The sequence below is a fragment of the Acanthaster planci genome, linkage group LG08 (genome assembly GCF_054643075.1).
Source record: "Acanthaster planci isolate LZ-2023a linkage group LG08, COTS_SCS, whole genome shotgun sequence".
NCBI classification, from domain to species: domain Eukaryota; kingdom Metazoa; phylum Echinodermata; class Asteroidea; order Valvatida; family Acanthasteridae; genus Acanthaster; species Acanthaster planci.
In genome coordinates, this window is record NC_141784.1 from 2780433 (window position 1) to 2799820 (window position 19388).

The following is a 19388-nucleotide window of genomic DNA, read 5'->3' on the forward strand; positions in this document are numbered from 1 at the left end:
CTGAAATCCCCTCCATTCATCGAGAGCTACCGAGCATCAAACCCCATACTGCAGGCTATTTACCCATTCAGATCAGCTGTCTTGCTCGTGAAAAATGCTGCATTTTAAATAATTAAACCGTTTTCACTCTTCCTCCGTTGCTCTTAGGCACACACGTTCTCACTGAGCACCTCAGCGTCGGATGTCTTGCCAGATTTTATTCACACCTTAGCACAACGCTGTGACGTCACGATCTTTGGCATCAGTTTCAACCAATAAAAAGAATTACATCTGCACATCTACTGATTAATAAACGAGCAAGTAGTTAAAAGTAACGAAAATCTCTTCATATTTACACATAAATAAACTTTATATCGATATCGCAAAATTCACAAAAAGGAACAACAGGTTGGACATGGTTCATGCTCATAAGTGTGAACTTTGTTAAGGCTGTATGGCTCAATCGTACATATTGAAATCACACTGCCCAACGAACTAACTGAGAATGCAACAAACCACACGTCTCTGAGTATGTACATGTAATAACAAACAGTTGCAGCGGTGCCAACATCTTCAGTTAAGCGCACAAAATCAGATAAGGAGATGTTATACCTTGCCTCAGAAACGTTCGTTTATAGAGTCTATAGAGTCTAGCTACCTGCATAATTTGCAATAACTACTTTTTTCGGTCAAAAAAAATTAGAATCGATTAAGAATATCAAGGTATGTAGCTCCACCCGTGGTACCACCAGACTACTCCCCACCGTCTCAAGTTAGCCATAGGGTGAGGCAGGTACCTCTTCCACTACTACCCGAGACACACTGTTCCATCCCGAGTAGAGATCATAGTTGCCGTAACCGTTACAGTTGCCCACGTTGATTGTGACGTCAATCCAGCCGGCACTGATACCATTACAGTATCCTGTAGTGTTTGGGATTAAGCAAAGAATTGATTCACAAAACTGCGAGTGTGGAACAGGGGTATCGATTATATGATAAGAATCTCATCTACGGAACAGCTGTTGCACTGAATGTACTTAAAGGAAATCTTGTAAATGAAAACTTGTAGGTTCCTTCGGGAACGTCCCACCCGTGCGATAAAGTGAACATTATGCGTGGGCCATGTCATACATGACTAGTAGAGGAAATTCCTGCTGCAAATTGGGGGTGGGGATTTGTGGGGGGGTTGACTTGCTCAGCCATGGAAATTCAAAGGGGAGCAACATCATAATTATGACACTATATAGGGGGCGTGGTTCATGATACAGATGTACATCAGCAATATGTATTACATTCATGCACAGTCTTACATCAGAGTGGCATATTTATGGCTTTTTAAAAGTTGTTTTTCCTCTCCGAGTGATATTGAATACATTTAGTCGTTGGGAAATCCAAACAATTCTTCGCAATCCGCTTTACTCCTTTGCTCACCAAAAAGCCCACCCCACCCACCTCCAGCGAAAAGTTGGGGGGGATTTATACCCTATCCCCCGGATTTACGCCCATGCACTTAAAGACATAGATCACACTGTTTAATTTTATAGGCAATACACCTCAGTGGAATTTCAAAGAGTCGATACCGAGCACTCAGACACTTGCCTTGTACCGTCCGATGACGGTGGAGATCGGCTCCGGAAAAGTGCGCCATGTATACCGTCCCATCTATATTCTGTGGGTTGCTACATTCGGCACCATTGATGGTGAAGTACCAGCGACCACAACAGCCGTGGCAGTTGGTGATGCGAGTCACACCACCGTAGGCCATGAACAGCGAGGTACTGTCGAATTTCTTCTCGAACTGACAAGTCTGGTGAAAACAAATGAAAAACGTATGGAGAAACCTGTTAAAATCTGGTTTCACGTGCACCGTTCAGGTAAGTCATGACTAGCTCCCCCCCCCCAGATGCAAGCGGGCGGTGAGGGGTTTATTTGCCTGCTCGAAAGTTTACCTGTTATTCCGTCTCAATTTTTTTATCGGAGTCCCGTTTGTTGAAAAAATCTCAAACCTTCTTTCAGTCTGCAACTCTGTTTCCCTCTGCGCCATTTAATACAAGGATGGCCGATACTATTTTTGCAAGAGTGGACCCAGAACTGTATTATTGAGGAGGGGGTGTTTTGGGTTAAGAATTTAGAAATTTCATTGTGTAACATTTCTTTATGTAATTTCTTTATGGTCTTCCTCAGAGGTGATTAATTACTTTTCAACCCCCCCTCAAACACTCCTTATTGGGAGGAGGCCTTGGCGCCGTTGCCATCCTCCCTCCGGTCCGCCAATGGCGTTGACTTCCCCCAGTAAAATGCTCGATTGCTTGCTCTCCCCAGCCAATTAATAATTACGCAGATTATAGATAAACATTATTTTATCAGACTGGACAATATGTGTCGACAAGTTTCTCGTTTGTCCACTCTGCAGCACATTACGTTGACACAGATTTCAGATAGTGCGCACCGAGTACGGTCCGCCACTTCACATCGTCCTTGCAAAAATAAAAAGCGCCCTCCTCCAACGCGCAAATTGACTTTCGTGAAAAACCAACTTTGCCTTGGTCAAAGCGAAAGCTACAAATCCCGAACCTCAAAAAAATGTACAAAACATCCGGACTGAATTCTTACGCTGAGGAACATTAGGAGCTCTTGGAATGCTGTCTCTGATACGTTGACACCAAGTTGTTAAATCTTAATGAGTAAAAGCTACTAGCAAAATAGGCAATCATTCCCAGCACAAGATGCCGATAAAAAAATCTAAAAGTTCAACACACTGCCGAGAGAAAATGCACTAATTCTCAGACCGAAGTGGAATGCACATAAGTATGATTGCAAAATACCTCGTCAGAATCGGATGAATGTTTCTGAGATCACATCAGGTATCAGTAAAGCCTATTTGCATGGCTATAACGATCGCGAAGAACACGCGAGATGTGAGGACGCAGACAGTCGCAAAAACCAGTGCTTGAAGTGATACCAACCCCCCCAAAAAATTGAAACAAAACGGGGTCCGAAACCTTCCAAACATTTTTTTTGTTTCAGCTTATTGTGAAGAGCCTTTTCATAAGGTAGCAACGCCACTTATTGAAGCCCAACTATTTGATATGCTCATGGGCGTAACTCCTTGGGAGATGGGAGTATATATCCCCCACACTTTTTAGGGGGGATGGGCTACTGAATCATCACCCCCCACACACACACACTTTTTGTGATGAGCCCAAAAATTAAAGTGCATTGCGAAGAATTTCCAGAATTTCCTAACGACTGAAAGGGAAAGCAATTTCTAAAGCAATAAATATACCATTCTGTTGTAAGATTCTGCCTGATTTTGATATATACACATTACAGATATACATCTTTATCATGAACATCGCCCCTATATAGTGCAGTGATAAAGTTGAGTACCAAAATTCGAGTACCGAGTTTTCTGAGTACACACAGTGCCGAGTACCGTCCGAGTCCGAGTACTTTTTAATCAAGTCCTGGGCCAAAAATCCAAGTTCAAGTTTATCAGAGTCCGAGTACGGGCAGAGTACGAGTCTTAAAAAATCGAGTACATCCGAGTTTATTGTGACGCCGTAATGGAACTTTGCATTAATTAATGTACACTAACGATACTGCGAGCGCTGCCACGTGCCAACACCATTCACGAATACTCGATGTAGAAACGATAAAAACACTGCGTGACTTGAGACGTGTAGTTTACACCGTGTGAAATTTGTAGTCAAAGTTTAGTATTAAAAAAAAATTCCAATTCCTTTTCGAGTACTTACGATCGAGTACGGGCCAAGTACTTACTGGTACTCGAGTTGTACTCGAGTTCGAGTACTAGTACGCCAACACTGATTTGGGTGTATACGATGTCGCCCCCTCCCCCCTCCCAATTTCCAACACAGATTCACTTCGTTCACCGAGAGCTCTTTTGGTATGGGGTTTTACACTTTTAGGCATGCAGGGGAAAAATGGCCCAGAAATGTGGTACACATGCGAGAGGGACATCGTTTTGTTTTGTTTTTGTTTCGTTTGGTTTTTTGTTTGTTTTTGGCCGTCATGCTAGCTTGCGTGTTTGTCTAGGCCTATTCTGGCTGCTTGATGCAGACGGTCGACAAAGCTGAATATGATCCGTTCATGTTTCCGTCGTTGTGGCGTATCCTTGAACATTATTCAACGATACCGTCTGCGTCTCTTTATGTCGAAAAGGAAATCAGGCTTTTGAACAAAAAATGCAATTGTCAATACTTACATAAAGGACGCCATTATCTTTCCCGTCACCATATTCCCAGGTACACTGTCGCCAATTACGGACAGGTGCCACGTTCTGCCAGGCACTGTCGGTCGAATCACCGACAGAACCCTTTGGGCCCTGTGGCCCCGGCGCCCCCTTCGGACCAACACACTACAAGATCAAAAACCAAGAAAGCAATAATTAATTGCGTGCTCCGGGAATATTCGGCGCAAGGATGTTTGTTATTAACTGTCAAGTGACCACTGCCAGTGCAATGAATGACGCAAAGGGTCACTGCGTCGCAACCTATAGATTCCGTTCTTTGCAGATCATTGGACTGCATGAGATATAGCCTAATGTTGCCCGTGCGTATAGACCCAGATGCTGCGATTTCAGGGGCATTATTTCAGGATCATAAGCTACATAATTGGGCCCAGGTGGACCAAGTTTCGCGATTCCCTGTAAAACCTTTGTTGGATAATGGTGAAGAATACACGTGCTAAATTTACGCCACAGTTTTTGAGGTGCTTTTGAGTGATAACAGTCCTGCCGTGAGAGTGCACACTGCTCTCAGTAGAACGACTTTGTACGGTATTTAAAAGCATATGGATTTCCTCCATTTAATTATATTTGTAATATTCTTTAACTATTATTAGAAAGTCAGCTCTAAAATGGCAGCTGAATGAACGATACAGGGTTGGAAGTTCTTTAATAATAATCTTCAGTCAGAGGACAATCGCTTGTACGTATGTTGAGCTGTAAGCAACCTACTAGGTATATTCGACTTAGCTGCGTCGAAGTCTAATGCATTCATCAGGTAAAGCTGCTTTACTTCGAGTTCGCTAAAACTGAACAGATTTAAACATGGGCAAGGTTCGTTGCAAACGAATTGTGTCGTTCAGATTCGCTTTGCTTTCGCGTTAACCTGAAGAATGAACCGATCGTTTTAAACAGCGTCTTTCTCTTGACATGAAAGAGACCCAGTGCAGATTTGTAACAACATCATCATAAAAGTCCTCCCTGTGCATGTTGAGAATTTTGCCAAGCAAAATTGGCAATGAGACATTTGCTTATATTATCTTCCCAACCTCAAACAAGTTTACTACACGACTTGGTTTTAACATTTTACCTGACATTTTGCACGGAGAATCCAAGCGAGCACTAACAGCACCGCCACAACTAAGTTGATACGCGCAGCCATCTCTAGACCTTCAGTGGTGTTTGGTGTTGAAGACACAGTGGCTATTGCCCAGCGGCATCACAATCATGCACTGCCGTTTGCCGGCAACAATGGACCAAAGAACCTCAACTCTCCCGATCACCAGTGCCGTGTCCACTCACAACGCGGGACATAGGTGGTGAATTATTAATGCTCCGAGGAGGATCAGTTCATTGGAAATCGATGGGAACTATCAGGCCAACTGATCTTCACGGGCAACCTTGCACAGTTGTCACAAATCCTGGAATTGAATGTTCCAACTTTTGTTGCCGCTCTTTAAATTAAGGACGTTTTCGAAACCAATGTTGTACGCTAAAAAGAAACAAAAGCCAGTGTGGGTTGGTCGTTTTTCAAATGACATTTTTATCAGCACTTTAGCAATGATCGCCGAAATGTGATTGCCCTGAAGAAAAATGCCTTTCCAAACACTTCCGGAACATATCAAACGTCAGGTTTGTCTCCGTTCGGCTTGGTGCGTCTTCACTTAGGCTCCCCGCTTTAGAGAATCCAGCTCAATTTAAGGGACATCAAATGATAATAACTATGATAATGAAGGCCTAAACTGAGACTCGTTTGGTCCGTATATCAAAGGCCCACAGAAATTGCGCATGATGCGTTCGCGCAAAATACACGGGTGATGGGCCCAATTTTGTGGCTCTGCTCAATACCGCTGACCACATTTGAAGAGTAGCAGCAATACGGTTTTCTTTTACCCTTTTTTCTGCAATTGTATGCTCTCTTATCATGAGAACTATTTGACATTCCTGTTGGGTTGGATACATTGCAAAATGCACTAGTTTATATATTGGCATTCAAAATTGTTCATGCTTTCCTGCATGGAAAACTGATGGCGCTGTTGCTGTCATGCCATCCAGGGAAGACATGGATCAGTTCAAAGGTTTTCCATTGAAAGTATGAACCCAGAATTTACTCACGGGAAACATTTCTGGGAGAGGGTTATTTGCTTGCTTACTTGCTTAGTGCTATGTACTCATACAACAATGAATCAGCAAAGGAAAGACAAGTTAAGCAAAATTCTTGCAGGTTTCTGTGTAAAAACCAGTAATACATTGAGATTTTTCCCGCTTCCCGGGATGGCATCACAGTTTTGCTCATGAACATGGAAATCTTATTAGCATGAAAACCAAAACGGCTTAATATCCTTCATAACAGTGAAACCAAAATTGAAAAGGAGTTAACTGGAGACACAAAGGTGTATTTTGAAGATAACTATTAAGTTGTAGTGACCTTTTATCCGCAAGAAAGCAACCCGAAAGCAGTGACTTGTACACTGCAATATTCTCCCTGGCAAGGTACTTTTGCTGAGGAAATATGATCTATGCATAGCATATTTCTGTGCTCATCGCGCAGTACATGAAATGAGGCATGGGTTTTCCCAAAGACAAGAGCCCCCACGAGCAAACCGCGCGACTGAGTTTGGCCGTGCGCCGCCTGTTGGAACACTGAACTGGCTCGTTGGGCCCTGCAGATCATGATTACCCCAAGGACTTGAACTTCCTTCTGATTGTTTTCAGAAGAAGGCTTCCAGAGATGGCCGCGAACTGCAGCCCAAGTAAATATAAGGAAGTATGGAGTGGAACTTATAAAACGCATTAGAACCATAAGGCCATCCATCTCAGCTCAACTCAACCGTCGGTTTTATGAAGAACAACAAATCTAACTTGTCAGATAAATTTTCTGGGTGTTTTTATTCAGAGACACAAACTCGAATTTTGTTCTCGCACTTCGGCTTCCGGCACACAACGCGTACTGCATGGAATAGAAGATGAGCAACGAGATAAGGTTTTACTTTCACGTGGCGAGGTGTTTCCCAGGAGACAGGAGAAAAAGAAACATTTACTCCAGACTTCAAATCGATTGCTCACTCCATCTTTCTCGGCTATAACACTTATCTCGTCCGAAATGGATCCACTTCGATGCATCGTCCCCCACGATTTTCTGCTCATGCGTGGGGTATTTGAGAAAGTATCTGGAATCCTTGTCTGCAATGATGGCTGGATCAAATCACACTTTCATATGAAATGATTAGTTGGGGGGGGTAGGAAGATGGAACAAAGGGCAAGGGAATGAAGTGTATACCCAGCAAGAAATGAGACCAAGGGGTACCCCCCAACATGTCCAATCCCTATACACATTCCAGACTATTGTTACTTAACACATCCCCCCAAGATGTCTGAAAGGAATTCCCCAGATTCCTGCCAGACAATGATCAACACAAAGCAGGGGGGTTTCTCTCCGTCTCATACCTTGCTGCATATGGTGAAGTGACACACTTTGACACCCACGCGTCTCCACCTGCTCCTTCAGTCATAGTAAGCTCACATCATGGAAAAACAAAATAATGAATAATTAAAGGCAAGAGGCCGACGCGCACTGAAGTTGTTGGATTTTATTTTTCAAGCCAACCTGACGTGTAGATGATGATAATTTTGGACGTGAAGTCAAAATACCATCTGCCTATAAGCTTCGATGTTGTTCAGTTTTACCAACTTGCTGCCAACCCAAATGAAACATCAAAACAATTTTAGGTTACAGTAACTTCGTTCAACTCCTATCATCAATAATTGTTTTGTGGCATTGCAGTTAAGCTCACGGGATTCATTCTGACACTGCCTGATATTTCTTCATTTTTAGAGACAAAGATTATGTTTCTCTCTTTTGACGTCACAGCACATGACTCTACCTTTCCCAGCAATCTTCATAACTGAATTCAGAATTGCCCACATCGTTTTAATGATTCGCACAATGATCCGCCTGCTCCAGTGTGCAGCCTGTCCATTAACACTCTACCTACCAATTCGACTTCTCCCCATTAAGTGCATTAGTTCTGTAGTGACGGTGCTACAGAGCGTTTTTGTTTAACCGCTGTGTTAGCTGTGTTTACATTCACATTACAGAGAAAAAACACGCACGCTGGTGATAGACGAGACAGAGTATGGGCGGCCTCTCATCAACGGCACGCAGAAAACGAGGATGCGGTTGCCAGGGGCAACTCCCCGGTGCTAAAGGTCAAATTCATCGGCCAGAACCGAAATATTGTGCGGTCTAATGAACGAGGGGGAAATTGAGTCGAGAGAGTCAGCAGGCTGAGAATGGGTTCGTCTCCCGACGAGGAAAGGACGCTTTCAGAGACGTTTGCGAACCTACTGATTCAAATTGCAGCAGTGGGTGGCCGGCACTGGACAATGACGGATGGCAACCGCACAGTGCAGTCATCATCGACTCGCTAGCGGCTGGCAGTCAGCGAATTTGCCCGGCCGATTTTTGGAAACAGTGGCCGGTAATTCTTGCATACTGGTGCCTAAATACCAAAGTGCGTTCAGTAAGCCCGAGCATAATGTCATAACGCCATCATTGCGTTCCCTGTAAGTGCTTACTTGTTCCATTTGGGATTTCCACATACGGACATCTCTTCAGACTGGTCAGTTATACGGTCACTGTCTTTATCCAGATATACCATTGTCCAACTACGCAGGAGGGTATGTAACAAGCTTCGTTACCAGCAACGTGTATCGTGTGGGTAAGTCAGCTTTAAAAATTCAATGTCTTCTCTTTGTAGTAAGCTAGGAGCACGTAGTAACGTGTAGGAGTTCAACGGAACATGCTTTCCCGTGGTTCAACCTTGGGCACGCTAATTCAACGTAATATCTAAAGCTTACAATTTATTCTATAACGAAAAAGGGACAAAACACGAATGGTAATGCAAATTTATGTAAAATACCCCCAAACCCTTCCAACCCTGAACACTGAAATAGTTTACCCGTGTCGTAAGAAAATCCGGACTAAACATATGCAAAATCGCAAATCCGAATCGATCGTGTATATCTGCACCACGTGATTTGTTTGTTTACTACCCTGTTCCTTCCCTAATCTTTTTAGAGTCGGTGAAGAACTGTATTGTTGCATTATCAGCTAGCAATCACCGCCGTATTGACCTTCATAAAAAGAGCAAAATGAATAAAGCTTCCAATTCCTTCCAAGTCTCTTCCTTATTTTTTTCACCGACATCGTACCATGTGTGCTATCAGCTGTCGCATTCGCGTCACCCGGAAATATTGAGTGTACCTTCAGGGTTTGTGGCGTCGAGCGTGCGGCGGATTTGTACGGTTACCGCGTTCCATATGCATGTCATGGCTGTCCAGGCGACAGCAATTAGTGTCCGCCTCCGCGGCCAATTTTCACGGTGCCCAGCGGTTTAGTGACGACCCACCGAAGCTTACCTGTGTCTTAAAGGAACAATACGCTTTTCGAATGATCCTTAGAAAAAAAAGCTCGAAATAATAACCACGTCATATTACGGATTACAGACAGATGTTTCATCTGACAACTGCAAAATCTACGACATCAAATTGGACGCCCGTGTGTGTACTTTGTAGAACGTGTTCACCATTCTACGGAGCAAATCTCAGTTTTAATTATTCATTGGACTTTATAGTCAATAAATGATATATCTTTATGCAATAGAAGTTTATTTACCTTCATAGACTGGCGCCATTTCGTTGCCAGAGGAGTAATGCAGACCATATCCTTTTGATTAATTCTATACGCTGGTAAATATAAAAATAAGCCGCGATTGGAGTTGTACACTGACAAATCCAATCGGCTCTTGTCCTTGTGACATCTACGCCACTTTACGATCACAGTTGAAAATCAAAGAAAATTTATAAATCAGATAGCTTGAAGGAAATGCCATGTCTCTCTTTGGGGTTTACGCGCATAGGAACATGCATAAGAGAGTACGTATGTTGTGTGGACAGTCGATCGAACGACGAGAGCCATCACAGTGCACGCATGAGTGATAGAACCTTATGGCTGCAAGCGACATTATGAACTAGGACGACTGTGTACGCTGGTGATGGGCTGACGAATTTAGGAACATTAGAAATTGCTCAATTTATCTCATAACTTATGGGAAGGAACGTCTGACTCAACAAATTGGCTGAATCGGATGAATGTGAAGATGTAATTCCGTCTCAGAATGGTGTGTGTTATCGACTGAAAATCGCCATAAACTCTATACAGTGTACGTCCGAAGTCTGTTCGTAAACTAAAGGCGAAAGGCCGTTTATCGATTTTTAAATTTTCTTAGCTTTTTTTTAAAGGAAATTAAATTTTTTCCGCTTGAGTTTTGCCTTTTGAGTGACTAAAGGATGCGATTTCATTACAGTTAAACAAAAAGTCTTATTTTGCAAAATTCGGGGACTCAGATACTCAGATCTCTTTCCCATACCCACTCCCTCGAGGAAAAATGGTTGGAAAACATTGCATGAAAATCAAGACAGCTCAGGGTCTTCAACGGGAGAGATTGTCTGCTCTAATCAAAATTGCAGGGAAGGCGTAAGAGGGAAACCGAACAAAGCATATGTCGGTCCACATTCTAAAGACAATGATACCATGGCATTTATGCATCTTAAAGACAATGATACCATGGCATTTATGCATCCTAAAGACAATGATACCATGGCATTTATGCATCTTAAAGACAATGATACCATGGCATTTATGCATCCTAAAGACAATGATACCATGGCATTTATGCATCTTAAAGACAATGATACCATGGCATTTATGCATCTTAAAGACAATGATACCATGGCATTTATGCATCTTAAAGACAATGATACCATGGCATTTATGCATCTTAAAGACAATGATACCATGGCATTTATGCATCTTAAAGACAATGATACCATGGCATTTATGCATCTTAAAGACAATGATGCCATGGCATTTATGCATCTTAAAGACAATGATACCATGGCATTTATGCATCTTAAAGACAATGATACCATGGCATTTATGCATCCTAAAGACAGTGATACCATGGCATTTATGCATCTTAAAGACAATGATACCATGGCATTTATGCATCTTAAAGACAATGATACCATGGCATTTATGCATCCTAAAGACAATGATACCATGGCATTTATGCATCCTAAAGACAATGATACCATGGCATTTATGCATCTTAAAGACAATGACACCATGGCATTTATGCATCCTAAAGACAGTGATACCATGGCATTTATGCATCCTAAAGACAATGATACCATGGCATTTATGCATCCTAAAGACAATGATACCATGGCATTTATGCATCTTAAAGACAATGATACCATGGCATTTATGCATCCTAAAGACAATGATACCATGGCATTTATGCATCTTAAAGACAATGATACCATGGCATTTATGCATCTTAAAGACAATGATGCCATGGCATTTATGCATCTTAAAGACAATGATACCATGGCATTTATGCATCTTAAAGACAATGATACCATGGCATTTATGCATCTTAAAGACAATGATACCATGGCATTTATGCATCCTAAAGACAATGATACCATGGCATTTATGCATCTTAAAGACAATGATACCATGGCATTTATGCATCTTAAAGACAATGATACCATGGCATTGGTATGGTATCATTGTCTTTAAGATGTTGCTGAGGAGCATCATTCGTGGTCAAAACACCATTTCCATTTTGAGCCTGATGAAGAATCTTTACAGATATGCAACAGGCAAAAAAACATCTTTCATTCTATAAATGGAAACACACGAAAGGTTTTCAGAATAAGCGAGACTGCAAAGTGTTAATTACAACAGTCATAGGATCTTCCTTTTCGGTTGAAAATCCATTATTGGATCGTTTTGGTTTTCACGCTCGAATAGCTGAGTACGTCACGAATTGATCAAACTGTTTTCTCTCTTTGTTTCTAGAAAATAAAAGGTAAATGCTATGAGTGGGGGGGAATCCTTCGAATATTTTGAAGATCAGAAAATGTTGCATTGTGTTTTTAGTTTTGTTTTGTTTTTTCATCCGGTAATGCAGTTACAATACTCAGCAGACTCCTAAGTTAATTGCTTGATTTTTAAAAAAAAGGACACACTACACTCATTTGTTACATATGAATTAGTCAACTAGTACGTGCAGGAACTGAGATATAACTGTATACGTCACTACATCTACAACAGTGAACGAAATAAATGACCTGCTCATTGCTGGAAGATTTAATTCAGTCTCCCTCATCTCTTCTTCTTCTTCTTGGGTTTGTTTACAAGATGACACGTTTTGTTCCAAGCTGACGAAAAAGCCTGTGATCATCACTGAGGTTAAAAACAAAATTCGTGTTCCAGGCGTGCCTAGAGGCTGCTCTCCACAGACGGGTTTTCGTGCAGTGCGCCTCGAGTCTGTCTGTGTAGTACGTTTTGTGTAGTAGGTTGAGGGGAGCGTTCATTGAAATGGTACAGGCGTGAAAAGCGGTATAACTTAATGGTTACGGATACTGAATGGACCAAACAAAATGACCCATAGAAAGGCAGTCTTTGTTTTTATGGGGGACACACAACATTTTATTATCAGTGAAGGATGAAACCCTGTGCAGCGAAGAGGTGAAGATGAAAGCAAATAACAGACGACTGAACGGGCATTAATCATTTCGGTGACGTGTCATAATGTCGATTACAATTCAAGGCTTGAATAATTTATCGAATTGAATATTACAATCAGTCAGAGCGCGCAGTTTTAAGCAATTTTGTCAAGAATTTACTTGTATCTGCTGATTCTTTTGGTCGTTTGAAGGTGCTTCGTTTAGGATAACGTGAACTACTTGTAGAACTTGGCGGATCTTCACGAGTAAACTAAAAAGGCAACTATGGGTAACATTACAATAACTATATGAAAGGCGCGTGGACCATTCTGCAGCTATCCGAAAAATAACCGACCAAAATATTGCTCCAAATCGTGCTTCGTTCTTAACTGAGTGGCACGTGTTTTTGTGGCGAGATGCGAATGCCCATCGGTCAAAGACGCACGAAACGTATGCGTGTAACCTGCGTCTTTATTGGTAGCTTGGAAGGTGCAATTCAACTCGTGGCACGGCTACCTTGGAATCGAGTTTGTGAGACCAAGAAATGTCCTGGGTATATACAGCAGGCAAAGAGCGAAAACTTCATCGAGTTCGTTACAAAGAAGCAGCAGTGTGACGATTGGGACAGTTGTGTCGGTTTATACAGGGAACTTGCACAATTAATGACAAATGGTCCATTCCACGTTCGAGTACCGTGATGCACACGAGTAGGGCCTATAATGTAAGAAAATGAATTTGGGGGCAAAATGACATCGACGAAAAATGAATTATTAAAACTCGAAACCGAAAAAAGAATGTCATGTCCCTCCAAGCAAGTCGTGTGCCGTTGTATAACACGTGGGGCTTGCTTTAAAACAGCAGGAGAAATTCGCGAAACTCACACCGTAAGCCGTTCAGTCCTGTCATGGCGATATGTCCTTACATTGTCAGATGTGTGGCTGAGAGGTGTCAAGTATACACAAAGCACAAGTAGGCCTATCGGGTTGTAAGTTTCGCCCGACGGTGTTTCGATTTGCACGCCATTGCCTCCGTTTGGGAGAATGCAATTAGTGTCATGACGACATTTGAGAGAAAGCCTACAATCAGTTAAGCCAGTGGCACAGCTGGGGTATAGAATGACAGAATGAAATGAGGCGAAGATCCTGTGTGCAAAATTGAACGGTATCAACAGGTGTAAAGCATTGGATACGGTGTTAATAGCACAGACCCCAAATAGACAGTAATATTACTTAGTGTCTAAGTGGCCCCATGTGTACAATATCACCTAAACGGGACAACAATTCCACCTTGCAACTATTGGCTCGGAGCTGGACCAGGAGAGGGCGCAATTTTCATAGCAACAGGTGTTACTTGGGTATTTACTGCGCATCACTGGTTCACGAACGACTACGAATTAACGCATGCCGTCTCATCGCTACCAACAAAATGAACACTCCCATCGAACATAGCTCTGTCCAACTGATCAGGGGGGTGTTTCTGCTAAGGGCGGATAGCTGATAAACCCTGACTACGCACCTGTAATGCGCTTGACTTGTGGCCGGGCCACTATTTTAGTTTCACTTTGCCTGATTTTGACTTCTAATCACCACCATAAGGCGCTCTCGTGACAATATAACGAACAGAAAAAAATACGTCTATTAAAACAAAACTGTTTCCAACTATTGCATCAAACTGTAATGTCTACATGTATAATATGTGTACACGGCCCCCTGTCGATCCTGCCGCTAAATACAACATGACAGCGCACACTAAATCAACCCCGTGCTACAAACGTCATAAGGAATATACCATACCAACTTCTGATTCATTAGTACGTTGGAATAATAGGCGTCTTCTTGTCTGATTATGACAAATGACGGAACGAATTCAAACTGTCTTGAGCAGAAAACTCCCACAGATGTTTCGCACTGAACTCTCATCACTACGATACAGATCAGACGATCCGGTGATCATGGAAACGCTATGTCATTTACAGTGGCTCCCGCCAATGTCAATGAGCTTTGTGAAAATTAATGCACAGAGTCACTGTTCCGTGACAGTCACTCAGCTCAAAATCGAGCAAAATGTTCTCCATCTACCGTTCAAGAAGACCATCGAAAATATCCAGGGAAACTTCGTTGGATTCGTCTGTGAGGACACGACGGCTATGTTATTCCATGTTGAACCACTCTCGCGACATCCAGAAAAGTGTCAATTATTCTTTTAAAAATCTATTTAAAAATCAAGATCAACATTGACTTGATAGACACAGAAATAAAAGTTATGGCACTGAATTAGTACAACTTCAAGCACAACGACTAACGCTATTGAAGATGAAGTACACCGTTTTACACGTTCTACGGGGGGGTCTTGGATTTTTCATTTGAAGTCAAACACTCCTTAATTTTATTACACTTATGTTTTAATGTGTCTCGTTCATATTTATGCCTACTCCTTCCATGATATTTTATTTTATCTTTGTTTCGTAGTTTTTACTTCTTTATATTCATACGTTAATTCTAACGTATATTTTTTCATCACTTCTTTGTAATCATTTTTCATTTAGCCAAAATTTACTTCCAGTTCAACCTTTCCAATGAATCGTGTAGAAACTTACCTCTCAATACTTCCCAGATGACATTCCAATTGCATGTATTTTCCAAACAAAATAATTTCCTGTGGTGACCGAGGGATTTCGGTGAGTAAGCACATAATTTTGGCCTTTGTTTGAAGATTCCGTGAATGGTTCCCAAATTAGCCGCTAGCTAGCTAGTGGTATGGTGTAAAAAGTCTCCAACTCCGCACAGTCACATTGACAGAATTTGATAACTTGAATCGATGTGGCATATTTCCGCAGGTAACACATACATTTTGACATGTGAAGTAATGGAGGCTTTCTGTACGCCGATCCACTGATGGTGCCGACTGCAAGTTCCTGTGTGTGACTTGATACGCATGCATCGTGCATTTAATGAAAAAGCTGCAGAGTGCATGATTAAAGGCTTGGGCCGTAATATAGCTAGCCGGAAGTACATAGCCATAGCCATAACCAATGCAATGGATCGAATCATCTCTCAGCCTAGAGCATCAGCAAGCACTGTTTGTTCTACAGACACTAATTGTATGGGGAGGGGCGTGGTTTAAGTCAGAGCAACGACTAAAAACGTCAAGAATCACCACTTTTTCGTCGATTTTCCTTAATGTTACCCTCCAAGCTATAGCACCTAAACTCCATGGTTTGACTTGCCACCCATTATTGTTCTCTCCACTTATTTCACGGCAAACTTGCATCGATCCAGCCGCTTGTACCATAAGCAGGCCATCATTGTCAGGTCGGGGGTAAAATGGCTCGATTCTTGTGTGACACTGTGCCCATTAATACTGTGTAGCTTGTAATACTTGTCACGGCTCAGTGAAACAAGCACTTAGCGTTCTAGCGGTTTATCTGTCTTCCAACATCAACCTCGTACATCCGTTAAAGACGTTTGCAAATGAACCTTGGTTAAAAAAGAAGTTAATATACAACTGTGCATAATTTCAGCCTTTGGAATGATGTGACAATTTGAGCCTTGTTACTTCCAAAACCACGCGAAGCCATTTTTTTCTTGCAGCCATGAATATTTACTGACCATTGAGAGCAAGGGTCGGGTTTTTCGTGTTTCATTGAACTGCCGACGAAAGCAAGAATACCATGCGTGGACGCAGGCGAAATCCTGTCCACAGTCCCATAAGACTCACTGGGCTATTCTAGCGATGCATCTAATTGTAAACGCCCAACAGACTTTATTCACGGGTCGGCCATATTGAAATTGAGGGTGAAGTCAACTCTTCATTTTTGGAACATGTGTATGGGTAGCAATTACAAAACTACCAAAAATGAAATTTCGTGATAAATTAGGACCCGTCTGCCCTGGTGAATAATTTCAAGTTCAGGATTAGTTATATCTGAGTCTTTTATGCCAGATTTTGAAAAAAAATGACAGTAAGGTTTGGAATTCAAGCCAATCTTTGAATAGTCTGATACTATATTGACAGTTCACAACGTATAGAACTGATTCAGGGGACAAGATCGAAAATGAGTTCCTTGTGGCTATTCCGAAAGCTGACAATTTAGTTAGGTAGACCAGGTCAGATTATGAATACAAGTCTCTCATTGTGTCTAAATTTTCATTAATGATCGCTAATTGACTTGACTAAACATGTTGTAAAAATCGTTGAACAGCTTCCCCGTATGGTAATCCATGTCCTTCAGGTTCTATCGTGTGTAATTTACTTCAAGGCAAAACTGTGTCTAATACAAGTGTATTACACGTATTTCAGACCAAGGATTAAAACGTGTGCTTAAATTTATCGATATGGAAACGGTAAAGACAAAACATGAAATGAAAAAACCGGGATAACAGTTTTGCCCAGGATTATTTAGTGATATAAAGGATCAGTATTGAGCTCTGACAGTGGACACGAAAATGCCGCCTGTCCATGGCCGATCGGGTGATAATGTTTCTAACTCCTTCAATTCCGTTGTCGGGAATGGAAATAACGCAATATAAGAATCCGGACACCTGTTACAATAGGTTTCCCCGGCTATTTTAACAGGATTGTTTCATTCCACTTCACAAATGTGTCTTTTTGAGTTCGTCCAGTGAATTGATTCGAGCACTTAAAGTGTTTAATTTCGTCAGACAATTTCAAATGTCGGTCAACCGAATTCTAAGCATGAGCACCATTTTGACCGAGGAGTGTTCTATCTCGTCTTGCTTTATTCTTGGATTCAATAACCCACAAACTCCATAGTGTAAGTCTCCCCTTAGAAATACGTAGTGTGTGTCAGTTGCAAATAGCCGTCGCTCCTATATGCTCCTCTACACTATGCAAGGACACACTCAGGATTTATCATTGGGGGAAAGAAAATCTCTTCGTTCTCGCACCGAAATTCGTTCGATACGTACACGCAAGGAACTAACTCCCCGAGGCGGTCATAATCGACACGTATGAACCTCGGCGATCTGACGCGTAGTTCCAGGCGGAGGTTACTCAGCCAGAATGTGATTCTTATTCTCGTTAATCTCATAGTTCGAAAATGTTTGATCACAGCTTGAAAAAGACTTTAATTCCTGCCAAGACCCACAACAGTTACAACGGTTCCTGCACTGTAGTCACGACAACAGCAGTACACTGCTCTATCCACATAAAAAATAACGCCCTCTATGGTAACAGCATCGACCATAAGACGAAGCCACACAATAACAATAGAAGTCACCTAAAAAACGACCAAACTGCAACGTGCGACGGACTCACAACTCAACCAGTAGTGACAATATGCATCAGGTTGAAAATACTCGACACCCCAAAAATGCATATTTAACACCTACCCTTCCATAGATGCAATCGCACGCATGCACCCACACAAACAGCCAAATCACATTATTCTTAGAATTGACTTCTGACGCATAACCCAAGGCTGTAGAGCCCTATCCCAAAGATTTCCAAAGATTTCATGTAAACATAATGAAATAGATTCCCCATACGTATTGTGTTTTTGTTCGGGCTAGGACAAATTCCGACCATCAGACGACAGATGAAATGTTTTCCAATCTGCTCTGCCTCGTGGAATAGAGAATTTTATCTGTCACCTCATGAAATTATTCTTACCATTGCGCTCATAAACGTTCATTGTTTATATACCGAACTTGGCGGTGACGCAAATACTCATTTAGGCTAGGTTTGATTTAGGGTGTATTCAGGCGTTCGGAAGTAATAATGCTCCACTCCATCTGACACCTCGTGAAATTATTCTGGCCAGTTCACCCGTAAACATTCACTATATTTGTTTATACGCACACACCATCCATCTCATACTTCCTAGCTCCTGTTCAAATGATTCCAACGCTACTCCATGTAAGTGCCCAGGGCTTATGTTTCCTTCAACAAACGAACAAAATGAAAGGCTTCAACCCCCCCCCAAAAAAAAATCAAACGGACATTATGTGACCCAGCACATCGAAATCAGGAATAAGTCGGAAATTGACTTTTTGAGATATGTGCATAGTCAAAAAGAGAATTTCTTCAGCTTACAAATGGTACAGATTACAAGTGTGCTGATGGTAACTTTTCATACATGCACTTCCAAAATATACAGAAACCGCCACATTGATGTTTTAAACATTTACCCACATCCCCACTTTACTCTGCCATTATGTAAAACGGCCTCAGCGACTTATTCCTGATTACGATGTACTGAGTTACATATTCAAAATGAATGGTCTAATTAGACGTGACTTTTAACTGGTTTTTCAAACACTGGCCAATTTTTTTCCCCAAATACAACTCACAAGGTAAATCACTTCATGTGGGGGCAACATTAAAAACGCTGGTTTTAAAAAGCAGCTTTGAGATTGACATTTTCTGCAACTGTTGGGTAAATGGCCTGAGTTGGCATAAAATTGGGGAAATCATCGTGGCTTGGTTGTCAGTTTGTCTAACAGGTAAAAGCGATTCACCTGGCATCCGGCGTCCCCCCCCCCCATGGCCACGGCGTTTTATACCGTGAAATAGATTGAGACCGTATAGGCGTTTTACCTGCAGAAATTTCGAACGGCAT

General features: G+C 41.9%; 2 protein-coding genes across 3 annotated transcripts in view; one reads left to right on the forward strand and one right to left on the reverse strand.

Annotated features, from left to right (window-relative positions):
- Positions 1-177: 177 nt before the first annotated feature.
- Positions 178-5720, reverse strand: LOC110976023 (collagen triple helix repeat-containing protein 1-like). Its single transcript, XM_022228949.2, has 4 exons — positions 5319-5720; positions 4208-4360; positions 1579-1786; positions 178-901 (listed from the first exon to the last, which is right to left on the reverse strand). The coding sequence occupies exons 1-4, from the start codon at positions 5388-5390 to the stop codon at positions 753-755; spliced, it is 582 nt and encodes a 193-aa protein (XP_022084641.1). The 5' UTR covers positions 5391-5720; the 3' UTR covers positions 178-752.
- A 2302-nt stretch (positions 5721-8022) lies between these two features.
- ankrd34c (ankyrin repeat domain 34C) overlaps positions 8023-19388 on the forward strand; it is a 43317-nt gene continuing 31951 nt past the window's right edge. For both annotated transcript variants that reach the window (XM_087140014.1, XM_022228947.2), the window contains exon 1: positions 8023-8949. The gene's annotated coding sequence lies outside the window, so the exon portion shown is untranslated. The remainder of the gene's footprint in view (positions 8950-19388) is intronic.